Raw genomic sequence first — 18,779 nt, 5'->3', positions numbered from 1 at the left:
AATATGTGAGCACACATTAAGCTGTATCTTAACAAGCTGTGATTTCTGTAGAGCTTGCTAGCCAGATAGTGTTGACCTAATTCATCTTATTGGCGCTAAAGGAAGCTAGAATTTACCTTAAATATACCCCAGGATAACCTTTGTGTTATGGAAGTGCTGTAACTGATGTAAAGATGCAGAGCTGTTGTGTGATTATGAACAGAGCTGGATATTTGCAGGTCAATGGGCTCTCTGTTCAGATGTGCTCCTCACTGTACCTGCTCTGCATTAGCATTACAGGGAAAAACATAAAGCATGCAGTATTCTATTCGTTGAATGAAGTAGATTTTTTTTTCCTAGTGTATTGATGAGAAATACTTCCCTAAATATAAGATGATGTCTAATATATTTTGAATAATTACTTACAGAATTGGCATTGGTTGGGTTTGGCCAAGGTCTACCACCCCCAGGACCCCTGTAACAGAAGATGAAAGATGAGACACAGAACAATCTCTGTCTTCTGGCCAGCTTTGAGGAAGCATATCAAAATAATCTGTTTCCAGAGTAAGGAAGGAGATGGCTTTTTACAAATTAAAGTGTGTATAAACCATAACTACACCAAGTTATAATGCTATAGCAAAATTCTCATCGTTGCACTACCATTATCATTTAATCAGTTTATGAGTTGATTAAAGATTATTTCTTTATTATTACAACCCTGCCACTCACATTTAAGACACTTCAGTTCCTGACTCATTCTGGTACTTCTGTACTCTTCAGGACAGGACCTGCCAGAATAGCACCATAAGGAGTCCTTCCCCAGTAGCCACACTGCCAGAGGCTACAGTGGAGATGGCACAGTTCTGCATAGGTCCCAAACACTTGCAAATTTAGGAAGTGCCAGACATTCCCTTTTAAACAGAAATGGAAAGATTTGAAACACATTGCAAATTTGTGTCTCTTGAAGTGCTTTCCTTGTCTTCACAGAGAATTTAACTCTGTGTTACATAGGTGCAATATTTTAAAGTGGCAAAGAAGTTTTGCAAAGTCTAAAAAACAAGTTCCCAAATTCTATAAGTTCTCACGGGGGGGTGATAACCTTTTTCAAAATATTTGGAGGAAGTATCACACATTCCACAGAAGTCTACTTAGAGTAGAGACAAAGACAGAAAGGTACTGAAATATAAGTCTAATTTCAGTCATTGAAACAGTACTCTTGCTTATATAATTAAGTACCTCCCTGAAGAACTGAGGATGCATGGATCTAGAATACTTCAAGTACAGTAAGGTTTCATTATTGAAAGTGATGCTAATATCTTATAAATGTTTTGTGGAAACCTAGTTTTTTAAAAGAACAAGCCACATAAAATATGTTGCTATAACCTGTATCTGATAATAATAACAATAATAAATCTCATGTATTAAAAATTGAAAACATGCCATTTTATACATACGCTTCAAACATATGCCTAAGTATGTATCTAAAACCAGTTTGCTACTTCACTAAGGCTACATTATCTCCACAGAAGTCACAGAAATATGAAATTTATCATACAGCAGGGAAAATGGAAATTTCAGACTTTTCAGACATTCTTGTTACACTTGGCCCAAAGGGTGTATGGATGATTAAGTGGCAGGTCCCTGGCAGGAGGGACAAGAGTGTTTCACAGGCAGAAGACCTGTTCGATAAAGCCAACTCTGATGAGACATCAGAGGGGTACTAAAAGCAGAAGGGAACGGGGAAAGGAAAAAAGGAAAAATCATCCAGATAGAGCACGTTTTTCTCACAACTCTTGCTGTTATTTTAAGTTTCTCACTCTTAGCTGAGCTCAGAAAAATAGTTTGGTGGTTAGGCTTCGTCTTTTAACAGTCCTGAGGGAACTAAGCCATATGGGAGGTAAAATCTCCATGTTTACAGTCATAACATCTCAATAACCATAATTATTCCTGGGAGCATTAAGAACTTCTAGTTATTTATAAATAAGACAAAGTCACTTTTTGAAGACCCTGACAACTGAGAGGCAGAGCAGATGACAAAAGTTTCGCATTTAAAATGGCATTTTGGCCTCATTAGCTTTAGAAAAGCAACATTAGCCACCACAGCTTACCAGATATGGGAGAGTGATTTAAATATAGAGAAAAAAGCAGGCTTTATTAATGAGTTCAGGACGTTTTCTATCTATTTTAAAGTCTTGCAAAACTAAACCTATTAAGTAGATATGTTGCCCCAGGGATTTAATATTGCATCTTTTTCTTTTTATTACATTGTTGATGATACTATAAAGAAATTAGTTCAAACAATCAACTGAAATAAATCAAGTGAAAATTGATTTATTTCAGCTGACATTATTTTTGGACGGTTGGAAAACAGAATGCAGGTAAGGGTCTTTTCTGCCTTATTCATTGGGAGGAGGGGAGGCAAAGCAAGGAAAGGGACTCACAGTACTCACGCTCCTCAGGTCAAATATTCAGCTATTTCTCCTCCACTAACAATTGCAAGGTGAAATATTAGGTGTTCTTTTTTCCCCTCCCCAAATTGTTCTTTTTCCTATGTACCATATTTGGTTTATTGTATTCTCCTTTTCAGAGAAATAAGGAATACTTGTAATAACACTCGAAGTCTGGTTTCACCCCCAAACCCTGCACTTGTTTGTGTGACATTAAGTAACTCAAATACATCTAGCAAAAAGCATCAAACGGAAAATAGCTCTGACGACACTGCAGATTACTCTGAACTACAGAGATGTTAAAAAGCCGACTCAGATACATGATTGGGTTAAGCCACAGCAACATGGAAGTTTAGACAGGCCATACAAGGAGACTGGGAAACTCACCTTCCATCTAAAGAGCTGTTGGAATTTGCAAATTTAATGGAAGCCATGGACAGCTCTAAGTATAGACTTAGAAAACACTGTAGCAGATTCTGCTGGAAAGCCATATGGGTTTTGTGGAGCCAAATGTTGTTAGCTTATAAAACACACATTAAAAAAAGCTACCTGCAATTTTTTTCAATGCAATGCAAGCAGGATTTTTGCCCTTTGTTAAATGTTTATTTTGAAAGCATCAACAGTCATAAAACATTTGAATGTATCAATTCCAAAATAGAGTAATTTATGAAGTATCTATTGCTATGAATATTTACACCTGCATTTTATCCTTAAAGTTAGTCCTACAGTGTTGATCCTAGTTCTTGAAAAAATAAAGTATGAAATTTCAGTTTCCAAAGGGGCAAATATATTCTATCAGGAAATCAAACATCTAGACACAAGTTTGTGAATTGAAGTTAAAAAACAAAATCACATTTTTTTTTCTTTTCAGGCATGACTGAGATATTCTTAGCGCTTCAGACAGCACTATAGGTCACACGGGCTATTAAAAAGTGCCAGCGAAATGTAACGCTGCTCCCCAAGATTTGCCATTTTGTTCCAAAGAGGGCATTTTTCCACAAAAATAAAATCTTACTAAAAATGGCTACACCAATTTTCAGCTTAAAACCTTATATCTAAAATAGTTATTTTGTAGAATAACATAGGATATGTATCAGCGGTTTCAAACAGTAATCTGATAGGCATTAGTTTTGATGGAGCAAGCAGTTATTTAGCAGTACTACGTTTGTGGAGGATATGCTCCTGCACTGAAATACTGTATACGAGCTCTCAAGCTGGTTGTTGCCATTTTTGACAATAAAGAACACTTTTTCATCCAGAAAAATGTAAAATTATATTTGGCAGATATTCTGCTCTTAACCAAAACAGCTTCCTTTCACACTTTCTGAGGAGAAAGAGCTGGATTTTAAATGGCAAGTGTTTTTGGAGAGTACATATTTTTATATTTTAACATGGCCAAAAATGCAAAAACATTGAATAGAACACTGAAAAATTTTCATGTAAGAAAAAGATACGGCTATGTAAAGACAAATGTACGTTACTATAAGGTAATAGCCTTATGTTTAGTTATCCTGTTTCCTAGAAATATAAGTACACTAAATGACTTACACTGTTATTTCTTAGCATTGTGCATTAGATAAATTGTAAGGGATAATACATAGAATGCTTTTAACACAGTTGGGTCCATCTATTGCCATCGCCCACAGGTTATCCTTGGATGCACTCTGACTAATCCTGAATGCTGGAATTGACCAGACAACGAGTCTTCACTAAGATTTTGATGTAAGGACAACTTTGACAGCAGTAACTTTACAGTAAGAAAAAAACTCTGATATCCTAGAAATACAATTAAAAGAAACCCAGACAATAGTAACCCCTTTGTTTTCCTTTTGATCAGTATATGTCACTCCATTTGACAGAGGAAAAAAATACTCAGCTCGACGGTAAAAAAATTATTCATGTACTCAGGCACACAATAATGGAGCTCCTTACAACAGTCTGTGATTCAGCATGTAACACAGGTCAGGATATGCTATAGCATAATTTTCCAGTACTAGCAGTTTGGATTCTCTTATGTCTTTAAAGTGCACTGTAATAAGCAAAGGGACAGTATGAAGTCTTGTTCAAAACCAGGAAAGAGTATTCTGTTCCCACTTTCAGCTGAGCTGGAGTAAACATGAGTTTGTAAGAAATGTAAAAGAGTGCAGTGTATGCCTGGTAAGACATGGAGACAGCTATGGTTACCTACTTCCTAATTATTGCTTCACACCTTGTTCTTCTCAGAAGATCATATACTGTATCAAAGTTCATGAATTTGCCAAGTAAAGGACGCCAATTCATGGTGTACCCTTCAAGAGGACATAGAAGTTCAAAGGAAAATGTATTTCCCACATCACTGAACTAAAACATGATCTATGTATGTTTACTGGCCAACTCAAGATGAAATGTGCTTGTTAAATGCTGCAATATGGAAATGTTAGTATTTCAACCCATCTTCTCTCTTTCTGGCAGACCAGGGATTCTTTTTGTCATCCAGCAACCTGTTTTCTTATTTTTCCTATATGAACTCTCATTTATGTGGATAAGTAGCCTCAAAATATGTATCCTCAATTTTACTTCTACAACATTTTATTTTAGAAAGTTAATTTGCTTTTCTTAGAATTCAGTTGTCTCCTGAGGACAATCTCTGTAGTGCTTATATTACACTCACACTGAATTCCAAATACCTAAATATTTTTTCTACATCAATTTTATTTAGGAAGTAGAAATGCCTACCCTTGGGAAGGTTCCTAGAATTCTCTTGAGCCCAATATATGATGTCTATGTTAGAGTAACACCCAACTTTACATTTGATTTTATTTGCTTCAAGAAATCTAGGTATGTCTGGAAGAAATTAAGGATATGGTGGATTAGATTTTTTTTTAAATGCTATTATCTATCTTAATACCACTTTTACTTTTTCAGGTTGGTAACTCTTTACTTGAAATGAAAATTACCATCTTTCCTTTTTGTTTCCTATAAAAATAAGAGTAAAAATGGGTATCTATGATATAATGGTAACAAGAAAATATAAATCTTCACTGTGTTTTCTGTGTCAATCTGGTGAAAACTCATGCTTGAAAGACAAAGGTGTGAAAGGAGTAAGAAAAGAACATGTTCTCTGCTTTAGGTTGTAAAATGATTCTAGTGTCTTGATAGCCGGACCACCATACTGCCTTCTGTGACCACCCCAGGATGTGCAAAATGCTGGTTATGAAAGAATGTACTCACTTCAGTAGAGGTAGGGCCATGATACAGGAATGACTTGATAATCTCTGGTCTGTGGTATGTTAAAGGTAGCTATAGCAGCCCATTAAAATTAGTGAATCTCTTAGAGAAATCTAAACAATACAAGGAGCATCTTTTTTTTTTTCCCCAGGCTTGCTAATCACGTAAGCCATTCCAAGCACACAGAAGATTTATCTAAAGTGCAGAAGATTGCTTGTGTTGGCCCACTTGCTGTGCTAAAATCCTCGGCTTAAGTCTAGTCTACTCTAGATACACTAATTTTACATCTGAAACTTTTCTATGCACTTAGAAAGGGAGGTTGTCTACAGGTATAAAAGGCTCCCATGACTAAATCCATGCCTGAAATAAATCAGTATAGCTTAACTGAACTCAGTCTATATCAATTTTTACAAATGATGATCCACTCCCAGAAGTACATACAAACACTGAACACCTTACACTCATATCTGTGATACTCTTCTATCTGTTTAGAGTGGAAATAAATGTAGTTCTGGAAATAAAAACAGCAACAGAGAGAGATCATCTACACTTCTTTCAAATATGTCTTTTTTTATAAATAGTTCCAGACAATGGTTTTATTTTGCTAAAATAAAGTACTTCTTTATTTTGCAGACAAGAACCATGCTTGTACCATTCTTTACAAAATATTTAATCAGTAAAGTAAAAACATAAATGTAAATAATGTCATTTTTTTTAAAAATTCATACAAGGATATATCGGTGACTATACTGACAAAATATTCCCAGTATTTGAACTTTGACCTGTGAAAGAAACTGAGTATTTGTACAGACTTATAGGGACAGCAAAGGTGCCTGTAAGAGATGCATACAGAAGAAGGAAACTGCTGAGGGTTCACTTTTTTAAATTGCAGTTATTAGTCATCAAAGCATGTTACTTATCAAAGCACGTTCTCCTTGTCTTATGTACCCCAAATGTTACTTCTACAATGAAATAATGATTTTTCTAAATATTATAAGATTTTATTATTGTGCTTACATGTTCATTCCAGGCATCCCCGGGCCACCTAAAGCATTCAGTGGGGGTCTCATTGCACCTCCATAGTTCTGCAATGATAACCAAGGGTCAGACTACCACAAAACAAAAAAACAAAACCAAAGAGGAGGGGGAAAGAAAGGACAGCAGGTTAATGATATCCCTACATAACTGCTGACTGGATAGGCCAATGTAATTCATTCTTTCAGGAGTTTCCATTGTTGACTTAAAAAAATAATACTGTTAACCCCAAGGAGAAACAATTACAAACAATAGAAATAGACTAAGAATACTTAAAATGTCAACTGTTTCAGGAGGAATTATTTACACATATAGAGGTCAAGTTAAGGGCCAGCAAGGGGCAGGTTTTACAATGTATTTACAATGTATACAACTTTTATACCAAGGGAGCTCATTCAAAATCAGAAACCTGGACTTAGATTCTAAGATTTCTACATCATGGAATTTAAATGGAATTATTTTAATTAGATTTTGTTAGGATATCAACAAATGCTTGTATAAAATTATACCATATGATATCACTTTTAAACATAGAGCATAAACATTACATTTCTCTTCTAATCAGTCAATTCTAATAAGTCTATGGTAAAAGATAATGAATGTCATAGCGATGCCAACAAATGAATTGCCCAATGCCTATAAGTATGAGTTTACGCTCTGATATTATGACAAAAGTTTAACTGTACTATTTACATGAAAAACTAAATTATACCTATTTTTATTCAGAGGAATACAAGCAGAACAGTCTGTCTCACCTCACAATCATAATGCACTCCCTAATCTGTGTTAATCCTGCTACATTTTTTTGATATTTCAAAGAATGGATAATAGTAAATTCTCTAAAATGAACAGCTGTGCTTTTTGGAAGGACGGGGGTGGGGGGGGAGTGATTTACTTTAAAAAAAATTAGGTCATTGTTGCAGTCTATTTTCCAATTATAAAACTCATACACTCTATTTCATGTATAGTATATTACAAACTGCATAAACTACATGACCAAGGCTTATGGCTGTTCTCTATATTGGTCTGATTCACAAAACCATGTAAACACGAAGTCATGAATACATGTGAGAAATCCAACAGTGATATGCAAAGTGTGGGTCTGGTGCTGTTTATACCTTGACTGATATGACATATCAGTTATCCAGAACTGATCTAGAACTGACCTACAACTAGGAGAGGAGGTTCTGTTGCTGCAAACAAAACCCCCAAACTTAAAATTTTCTTCATTGTTAACAATTATTAAAGTGTCCCATCTTACAAGAACATACCCAGAAGCTGCAGATGCCCTCTTCCAGACCCAGCCATCTGAAGACAGTATTATCCACAGCTGCTGGTCATCAATCACTACTCACTGCTGCCTTTTTGTGTGCAGCTGGTAGACTGATTGGTGTGCATGCTCAGGCAAAAGTCAGCCAGATTAACTCAAACTGTCTGTTTAACCTAGGTTATCCTAGATTATTTTGCCTGAGCAACTCCTCTGTCAGCACTGTAGGGCAGTAACTGGTCGGTAGTCAAAGCAGCTGGGCACATTACCATCCCCAGCTGGCACTACTGGATCTGGAAGAGAACACAGTCTGACTGTAACAAAACAGGAGTCCTGTATCTGTTTTATTTCATTTTTCCATCTGGATGTGGAGGGCAGAGCCATCTCCCTGTTTGTTGTGTCGAGTAACTCCCCTCTTCATTTTAATTCAGGAATCATTTGTGTGGACTGGGGTTAAAGATCTTTATGGAATCCTGCAGGACTGGAAGAATCCTAATCAAATGTACTTCTAATTACTGCTAATTTTAATCAAATGTACTCCTTCGTCCTAAAATAAGAGCGCTTTCATTAAGGCTACCAATATAGATGTTCCTTCAGCTGCAGCTATGCTCTTTGCAGAAGTTAGTGCCCCAATTTGTTCCTTACAGCTTTTTACACAGTGTCACCACCACCATTCGTCTGGCAGTTGAGTTGTTCATACAAGTGCTCCCTACCATCAGTTGGCCAAAATGAGCCAGATTAGCAAAGACTTTTTTTCTTAAATATTTAAGATGACCTGATTATTTTTGACTAGAAAGCACTAGGGACCATGGGGGAGGCTCACCAGCAGATAGGAAGAACGGAGAGAAGTAGCAGTCACATTGGAGGTAGTGCCCCATTCATCTAGCTTAACTACGTCTTGAAAAAAGCCTGAACCTAATTCTTTGGAGCTTTTAATAGATTCAAGCATTTACAACCATCCACTGCTTTTTGTTTCATGTTATTTAGTTTGAAACAGTCTAGAATCATAAAATACAAAACTGAGGTAAATTTTCTGTAAGTTTTCAAGCATACACATACTATACTTACTATACTGGACATAAGCATTTCTGTATGAGCACATTAAGTGTTTTGGAAGTTGACTACCTGCGCAGCAAGTAGCAGGGCCTCCCACTAAGGGCACACCCAAGTCAACTTTACAACACTGTAGCAAGAGAATGTTAAAAGTAGGTGTGAAAGATTCATCAAATTTGGTTGTAGAACTGCATTCTAAGAAGATACTAAATGCAAGATGCAAAGATAGATGATGATCCATTTATAGAAAAGATTGATTTGTGAACTTAAATTTTGTGTAGATTACCTACATTTTTCCCCATTTTAAGAGGATGTTCAGCACAAGAAAGAAGAACCTTACAGAAACACTGGATTTTAAGAGACAGCAAAAATGGAAAAATCATCCTTATAAAAACTGGCATGAGATTTGCCTGCTGTGTGACTAATGTTGCTGCATAAAGTATCAGCTCAATCTCATATGGCAGCATTGCAAAGCTCCTCTTTCTACCTCCAAAAGGCAAGTGGTAAATATACTTCAATGCTACAGAAAAAATAACAAATGTATTTAATAATGGTTTGTTGGTTACACAGCAGATATTGTGTAGAACTGCACAACTGGTTTCTACCAAGAAGACCCAAAATTGTAAAGACAGTTAGGAACAGATTTGAAAGGCAAAGCTATTTAAGCATTTAAAATTCAGTTGCTATTCCAAGGAACAAAGAAACAATAGAGAGATTATCTGAAATGGGGAAGTAAAAATGCAAACTGTGGGCACAACAAGCACACTGTAAAACAAAATAATGGCAACCCTGGTATGAAATACCACCACCTAAATTTTCTCTCACTGAGTGCACTGGCAAAATACAGAATAATCTTTCAGATTCATACTTCAGGTATGCATAAAAATTAGTTTGTTTTCTACCTTAGTTTACTGTTGAAATGTAATACTGACAAATATCCACCCATATTTTCACACTTTTGAAGAAAGAGCCTATGAACAATTATGACCAGGTCAGCACCATGGAGAAGGCTGATTCTTGCAATCCAAGGTTGCTTTGCTCCTCAAAAACAGAGCTAGAGATGATTGTGATTGACAAGGGGGAGAAATGGCAGCATGAACTTCTCATTTTACATTAAAATCTCTCTAGCACTCACCAAAAATCTATATCAATAGTGGATGAAAGAAAAGCTTTACAGAATTTTGAGGGGTATTTTTGGTATAAAGAGTTTGCCTAAGTTAGAAGTATTAAACCTTTCCTCCTAAACAGCATAATCAATTAAGCTGGGAGGATGAGGAAACACCTACTCGGTTCTTGGTCTCCTTTACAAATATCAGCCTTTGATTACACCATACACTGGCTGTAGGACGAACATAACGTTTCTGAAATAAGCAAGTTAAGGGATTCCTCTTTTAATTTCAAATCTTAATTAAAATTACTGATGTTTTAATTTTAGACTTTGTACAGCTGCAACTCAGCATTAATATTTGTAAAACAGAAAGTTTATTTTAAAATGCGATTAGAAGAAGAAGTCCTGGCCATCTTCAAGCTATGGAAAGCCAAAGTAATATAGTATAAGTATAGGGCTATTAATAAAAATAAGTATCTATCTGTGGAAGGTACCTGTGGTCCTAACGGAACCATTCCCCTTGGAGGAGTCATTCTCTGCATTGGCCCACCCATGTTTGGATGCCCTGCAAATAAAACCATGCAACTTAAAAAACTATGCAATACACAAGCATCTTCTAAAACAACTTTAACAAATCATTCCTTTTTAATTAACAAAAAGCTTAAAAAGCTGCAGTCAGCTTTGAAACACAGAAAGAAAGACGCAAGTTTGAGAAGAAAGTACTTGAATGGTCCAAATAATTATTTCATTCACCTTGCTGCCGTGTTGGGTCCATCCCGCTAGGCAATAATGGCTGACTTCCTGGGACACCTCCAAGTGCCTGCAGGCATAGAAACCATATGTTAAAAGCATGTAACGCTTTGAAATTTATGTTAAAGACATAATGCAGATATTTTGTTTTTAATTCCCCGTTGTTTCTTCTCAGTCAAGAGTAATGTGGAAGAGTTAGCTTTCCTAAACACCCTAACTAAATGTCCTAAGTGCCTAACTAAACTAAAAGTCCTAAATGTCCTGCGACTCTGATAGGCATTTGCATGGACAAAGTCTTGGAGTTCTGTGGAATTATGTATAAAGAGTTTCCAAAATTTAATTGCCTAATTTGCGTGTCGTGTCCCCCCCCCCGCCTATTTCCTTCACTTCAGCTTACCTATTATTTAACCTCCAAGCACTGCCTTTTTCTTGGGGACACAGCAATTTATTCAAAGCTTATATTGCTACCATTTTCCCCTTTAACCATTATTTTAAGAGGTCAGGATGCAGACACTGATACTCTCTAACAGTGAGCCATAACTGAGCCAACTGCACAGGATTCACAGGGTATGGTTAATGAGGGCTGTGATGTGGGGGACATTTTGTCTTCCACAGTGCCTTACTCTTGAAGGGCATCAATGCCAAGATAAGCCTATTATTCAGCTATGGGAGATAACAACAGTCACAAAACTTGCTCCTAAATCTTGCCTTCAAGCATGAAGGTACACTGTGTTGTTACTTCACCTCTGGTCCAAATCAAACACATTGTTTTTATGTCCCCACATTTTAATCTGCCATTTGGATTTATAGTAACTGAATTAGGTTTAAGGCTAATTTCTTACCTATAGTTTAGTCAACTAGAAAAATGTTTTTATGAATGGATCTTTGTAGCTGATCCACTAGGTGCTATTCAGCATTTCAAAACACCACCACATTTTCACTAAAAATGTATCCAGAATGAGTAAATCTGTTATTATGAAAGTAAGCTATTCAGGCTTACAGGTACAGGTATTGCTTACTGTGGGAATGGCTAAGCTACTCTTGATGTGGAAATACTGTAGTAGTCTTGGATACATACAAAGGGGAACCTATCGCAAATATTACGCAGTTTGTGTCCACAAGAGGTAGGAAATGAAAAATTACGATGCATGGTATTACCTCAAAGGTAATACCGTCAAAAGGTACTGCACTGCAAGTTTAATGGAATAAATAATCTGAGATGACATCATTTAAATCAGAGTTTTACATACATGTACTTCAGTGGCTAGAAGTCTGGAGGATACGTAAGAACGATACATGATGTGCACAGAAAGTGTCAAATACTAGCAAAGCAGGAACTGGTCACTTCTGCCAGAGATGGCAGGTGACATGCACAGACATAGAGGCATTTGCTGCTGTGAGCACACATGACCGGAGACTTAACTCATGCAGTCACTACACAGCACATCATTACATGAGGGACTACCAATTCCTTTCTAACGTGTCATACCCCTTTTCAAGAAAAACAAGTGTACCCGCACAGCACAATGCATTGCCAACAGCAAATACCCTTGTGGGGCTTGATCTCATAGGATGTGATCGAGTACTGAAGGCAACTTAGGGGCACTTGTGTGACACTCGGTAGGTACTAACTTTCCTTGCTACAAAGCCTAGGTCTAGCTCAGATAACTCTTACACAGCACTGCACTGCGCTGTGCGCACATGCCCTGTGTTACCCTTCCTTCCCTAAGAAACACAGTCCTTACTGCAAGGCATTAAGGAATATAGTAACAGTGGGAATTTTAACTCTGATTTTTACTGACTCCCATCTAATCAAAATTTCAGCCTCAAAGCTGCACTACAATAGTTTATTACTTCTACACACTGCCCATCTATACTGTAACTTAAATAATGGCAGTGTTGTTAAAAGCAGTAATTCACGCATGTGGCATAATGTAAATGAATTGCAAGAGCTGTAATTCACTGAGATTATGTTACAGCTCTGAACTGAAAATATCACAACATGCAGACAAAAACACTTCAGAAACTAGAACTGCAGGTTGGCAGGACTTTCACAGCACTCACCACATCCAGTTTCTACCTGCCAGTATTTACAGCGTTCAGAAACACAGAGAAACAAAGGAATATGTAAAATCCAAACAGTGGTATATCTTTGGCTAAGATATTACTGAAAGGTACAAAACTCAGGAATATATTTTGTACTGAGTTACAGTATGTCAGTAGCAAATATTAAACTAAAGTGCTAATGACATTGCACTCTGATGTTGTTCCTTGATGATCACTTCAGCAAGGTTAATCAAGCCACCCATCTCCCTTGTGAGAAAGTAGTTATGGTACAGGTAACTTATCCTGCTCCCAAACATCACCATGTTTGATGTAGAGAAATACCTGAAAACATCTTGCCACCTGATAGATCCAGCTCACTAAAATTTAAACTTGATACTTTCTGGCAATATTGTGCCAGTGCTAAAGACAAGTTTCTTGACATTGTGTTATACAGATAAGAAAAACAGCGGGAACTGAGGTTGGGGCATAAAAGTCTCCTCATCAAGCTGTGACAACAAGAAAGGCGGTCCTGGAAGTCTAAACTGGACCAAAACACCCATTCCATCTACCCCATCAAACTTTCCCAAAATTGTAAATGACCCAGTTTTTCTTTCAGAGCTCCACTGATACTTTTCTGTCTGTTTATCTTTAACTTTTCATCAGCTGACAACTGCTTTCTCCTCCTCTATCTGCACTATGGAGAACTTAAAAGTACAAATGCTAACGGCTTCCAGAACCATCTTTTCACAGATGGGCCAATAAAGGTCTCTGCTGATGAACAGCAGCTCATTACTCATTCTTGTTACACTGGTATGCATATCCTTTGATATAGATGAGAGAAAATTGGAAATTTGATGCTTTTATAAAGTCCTCAGACTGTCTGTAAGAGCCATAGAGCACTTCATGATATCTGTTTCTCAGCAATAATCTCCTTATTTACTGTGAAATAAATATACTTCATATAGTGAACAAAGAATAGGAGGGAGTGATGCATTTTACATAGAATTAAGTAAAAAAATTCTCAGAGCTAACTGCTTGATGTGGTTAGGAAGCTTTACAGAGTAACAGTTATGGGGACATTCTGCCTTCATCTCAGAGCAGACAGCATTGGCTGGCTGAGGTTAATGCAGCACCACACAAGGCAACTATATCTTCCCTCTGCAAACAGGCTTAACACACAATAAATTTTGAGGTGTAGACACTAATTAACCACAGGAAAGTGAGCTGGGAGTTGCATGGCCACACCTTATCAAAATAACTATTTAATGGTCAGAAAAAATGGGGTGGAGAGGGGACTGAGTTAGTTTTGTAGCCAATGAACCACTGGTAGCCAACAAGACAACATTCCCTGTTCCCACCACTGCACCATCACCCTGGACCACAGGAGTGCATCAGTGATAAAATCTTACCTGATTGGGTATTCTTAAAGGTGGCCTTGGACCTCCAGGGTACCGAGGGGACATGAAAGGCTATGAAAAAAAAAGAAATACTGCTAAATAATTCAACTTAGCTCGTAAGTACCGCATTGAGTCATTGGGCGTATGGCTTGTGCCATCCTCACACCTCAAGCATGCAGTTTAAATACTTCCACAGAGTGTTCAGCATATTATTCTACAATATTTAGCAGAACTAAGTAAATTTAAAGATTCTTAGTAAATACATCTATCAAGATATATTATTTAAAACTTTGTTACAGCAATTGTGAATGCAGAGTGTAAACAACAATGCATTAACAGTGAAGAACAATAAACAACATTTCAATCATATAATTTTGAAGTAAATTTAAAGTAAATTTAAAGATTCTTAGTAAATACATCTATCAAGATATATTATTTAAAACTTTGTTACAGCAATTGTGAATGCAGAGTGTAAACAACAATGCATTAACAGTGAAGAACAATAAACCATTTCAATCATATAATCACACATCTATACTTTCCACTGGAGAAGGGGGAAAGATAGGAACATTGGAATAGAAAACAAATATGTTCTTAGGAGAGTCAATAATAATTCACAAATATTTTCCATTATTTTTTTCATAATAATACAGAAAAATGCAATACAAGATTTAACCTGTGAGGGCATAGATTTCAAGTTTATGTCATAAATATTTAGAACATTGGTGGTTCCATTAACCATATTAATTCAATGTTGCACTCCTCCCATCCCTCCATGCTCACACAGTAAATCTCCTCTCTCAAAACCAAATTTATACCCAAATCTGTCATACCATCCTGCACCTTGTGAGGTTCTAGTGGTTCTTGGTTACTACTATACTACTTCATAGCCCACAAACAAGGTCAGTCCCTTATGATAAACAAATGGCAGTACCAACAAATACATTTAACATCCCTACTTATTCCATCCCAAAGCGTGACAGTAATCTAGAAATCTAAAGAGCTGGGAGATTAGTGGCAAATGTGAGACGTACAGGAAAAAGGCAAAAAAAGGTCTGACTAAACAGGTGATGAAGAAGATAATTTTGATAATCAGGTACCTATAACTCCAGAAGAAAATGAAGAACTAAAAGTATGCTTTGACTGGTGTGTGAACACAGGGACAAAAAAGACTGATTCTTTATATCATAAAAGAGGAGCTCACTTCTGTTCATGACACTGCCACTGGAGACAAAGCAGAGATAAAGGGAAGGAGTCTGCTGGGACTTCCCAGGGGCAATCTCTGATGACAAATGAGCTGCTGCATATTTAAACCCACTCTTTGGGGTCCCTTCAAAAAGAAACAAATATACCTACACAGGCATCATGTAGTCAGCTGTAGCTAAGGACCACTGGCAGGTCACTAAAACTGTGTGATCAACATCACTGTATTACAAATGAATGGCATGTTTCAGCTTCATTAGAAGCACTGTGTTATAAGCTAAAATGCCAGTGATCATCAATGCTAGTAACGCATGTATTAATAGTAGCAATAACTAGCAAAGGAATTATAATTATTTTACCAATAATTAGTAATGGAATTTTTCCTATGATCTTGCATAAAAAAATTCAATGGAATCTTTCACATCTTAGAATCAGATGAGAGCTGAAATAATAAAACCTACATAAACATGCATTCAAAATAGGTACTAGAAAGCAATTTAAAATACAGAGGGTTTACAAACTGGAGAACAAAGTTCAATGCCAATTGTGAAAAGATTACTTTAATAAAAAAGCATTTGAAATTATGTGCTATAGAAGAGGGAGGCTTCTTCATGCCCTGTCTCTGATGGTGAGATTCTCTGATAAAGAAGCAAGAAAAAAGGGTTGTGCATGTGGTGAAGGCTGTAAACATGCAGGCCCTTGTAAAGCAGTACAAGTGCGAGGAAATTACAATTTCAACAGTTCCCATAAAGGTGTACCAAGTGCATTGTATGGAGTGCGGCACACTCTAGTGAGTATCTTGGATTTGGCTTACCTCATTCAGCAGACGAAACCTTAACTTTATTTACAGTTGTACAGCTCATAAAAGGGAAATCAGCAGTGTCTGTCAAGTCAACCCTATCTTAATGTAGAATCACACTACTAATATTAGTATATAACAGTGTGTTATTGGCAGAACATCTGGTCCTTTCAAGTAGGATGGAAACCTGCTTGTCCCCTCTCTTCCCAGTGGGTTCACCTTTTTATGGAATTTATAAAAATACCTAAAAACCTATTTTTTGTATGGAGTTGAAACTTTATTTAAAAACCTGAAACAAATACCCCACTGCATTAAGGAAAGAGGCTTACTGATACAAAGTTGCAATTTTACTTTTCAAAATATGAATCACATTGTTTCTAGTGCCTGACAATTAGAGTCCATATTTTTTGGTTTGCTGTGCCCCTGAGGTCAGTAGTTGCTTCAGATTTTTGAGAAGGTCTGGATCTAGGCAGGTCTCTAGTCTACTTAATAAAAGCGTCACAGGCTAAGTCTAGGATTCTTCTCTGAAATTATATATAAGTCATTGTTGTGGTTTAACCCCAGCCAGCAACTAAGCACCACGCAGCCGCTCACTTACTTCTCCCCACCCAGTGGGATGGGGGAGAAAATCGAAAAAAATAAAACTTGTGGGTTGAGATAAGAACGGTTTAATAGAACAGAAAGGAAGAAACGAGTAATGATAATGATAACAAGAATAAAATGACAATAGTAATAATAAGAGGATTGGAATATACAAGTGATGCACAATGCGATTGCTCACCACTTGCCAGTGGATGCCCTGTTATGTTCCCGAGCACCAATCCCTCCCAGCCCCACTCCCCCCAGTTTATACACTGGGCATGACGTCACACGGTATGGAATACCCCTTTGGCCAGTTTGGGTCAGGTGCCCTGGCTGTGTCCTGTGCCAACTTCTTGTGCCCCTCCAGCCTTCTTCCTGGCTGGGCATGAGAAGCTGAAAAATCCTTGACTTTAGACTAAACACTACTTAGCAACAACTGAAAACATCAGTGTGTTAGCAACATTCTTCTCATACTGAACCCCAAACATAACACTATACCACCTATGAGGAAGAAAATTAACTCTATCTCAGCCACAACCAGGACAGCCATGATTTTTTTTTTTTTTTGAGGCACTGTTTCCTAAGGAGGCATCAAAGCAGACTTTAATTTGAGAGCCAGTGCATCTATTCTTAACTCACTTGTTAGTTCCTTGCATGGAATAACTACAGGAGACTCTTTGATACAACTCTGTCTTACAAGAAGGTTTATATACTGTAAATATTTATGTCTCGATGTATTCCCCCTAGACATATTTGTGGAAGTATTGAAACCTTCTCCTATTCTTTAAGCAACTGAACCCAAGTGGAACTGCAATGAATGACTTAATCTAGTAAATTTCAAATAGTTTTTATGGTTCTTGATGACCCATGGATACAAACCCTGCACAGTTCTATAGGCAGGAAAATACATAAACAACTGGGAAGCACAATTAATGTTTTGATGAATATAAGTAAATAAAGGTCCATACAGCATTGCAGAAAATGGTGAGATAGTGATGTTCAAGGACAATTCTGAAAAATTTTACACTGTTTTGGGCCAAGATTTAGTACTTAAGTTCACCACAAAAATTCTACCATTAAAAAGAAAAACTTAAATATTCGCATTTTTGTCCCAGTTACTAAACTTCTCCATCTCCATCACCAATGCCATGTTTGTCCACAAAAAGTTCTACCGAGATGTATCAAGACAACAAAGAAATTCTGTGAAATGTTTCAATGAAAATAATTTAAATATGAACAGCTTCTCATTAATTGGGAGCATTTTTTTCAAGTCACACACACACACACACACACACACACACACACACACACACACACACACACACACACACACACACACACACATTACTAAGCACCAGGCATTCTGAAAGACATGAACTCAAGCAGCAGGCACTTTCTGTCACATGTTGTTTTGCTACACCCTTTGTAAGTAATAGGAACAGCTGACATTAGTCTCCAATCTAGTTTTAATTTATTGTTAAGAGTTGCTGAAAGAACCATGGCTTAGGGAGGAACCACTGTGAACTTACATTTTTTATGGCTAGTAGCTCTCTTTCATTGACTTCTTGGAAACTTTTACTTCCCCTTCTCTTAACGTTATTGCAGCACATACATCACAAAAAGTAACGGGTTCAAAATACAGGCACCACATTAAAACCACTGATTACAGATTTTGAATTGGTCGGTGCAGCACTTGTCTTCTGAAGACCAAAAATAACTTCTTTGCATGTTGAAGACTCAAGACATTTCTGCCTGCTACCTCAGGCTTGTGTCAATCCAAAATTCAGAATCTTGATAGTCCAAAATCTTTAACGGATCCCCACACTAAATTGTCAGGAAGACAAACTCCTTGTTTGCCTCAGAGTTCAACGGGGGGGTGGACACGACTGGATAGGTGCCATGCCAA

General features: G+C 37.0%; 1 protein-coding gene across 6 annotated transcripts in view; it reads right to left on the bottom strand.

Annotated features, from left to right (window-relative positions):
* The window catches only part of SSBP2 (single stranded DNA binding protein 2), a 182,700-nt gene that overhangs the window by 22,691 nt on the left and 141,230 nt on the right, over positions 1–18,779 (bottom strand). For 3 of the 6 annotated variants that reach the window (XM_030005594.2, XM_030005598.2, XM_030005596.2), the window contains 5 exons: positions 14,302–14,361; positions 10,850–10,916; positions 10,591–10,661; positions 6,651–6,742; positions 406–454 (listed from right to left, as the gene is read on the bottom strand). In XM_030005594.2, the coding sequence (XP_029861454.1) occupies positions 406–454; positions 6,651–6,742; positions 10,591–10,661; positions 10,850–10,916; positions 14,302–14,361 (339 nt within the window). The remainder of the gene's footprint in view (positions 1–405; positions 455–6,650; positions 6,743–10,590; positions 10,662–10,849; positions 10,917–14,301; positions 14,362–18,779) is intronic. The other 3 variants (XM_030005595.2, XM_030005599.2, XM_030005597.2) reach the window with 1 other exon arrangement.

The sequence above is a fragment of the Aquila chrysaetos genome, chromosome Z (assembly GCF_900496995.4).
Source record: "Aquila chrysaetos chrysaetos chromosome Z, bAquChr1.4, whole genome shotgun sequence".
Taxonomy (NCBI): Eukaryota; Metazoa; Chordata; class Aves; order Accipitriformes; family Accipitridae; genus Aquila; species Aquila chrysaetos.
The sequence above is the reverse complement of the archived record's forward strand: the minus strand, read 5'-3'. Positions and strand labels throughout refer to the sequence as shown.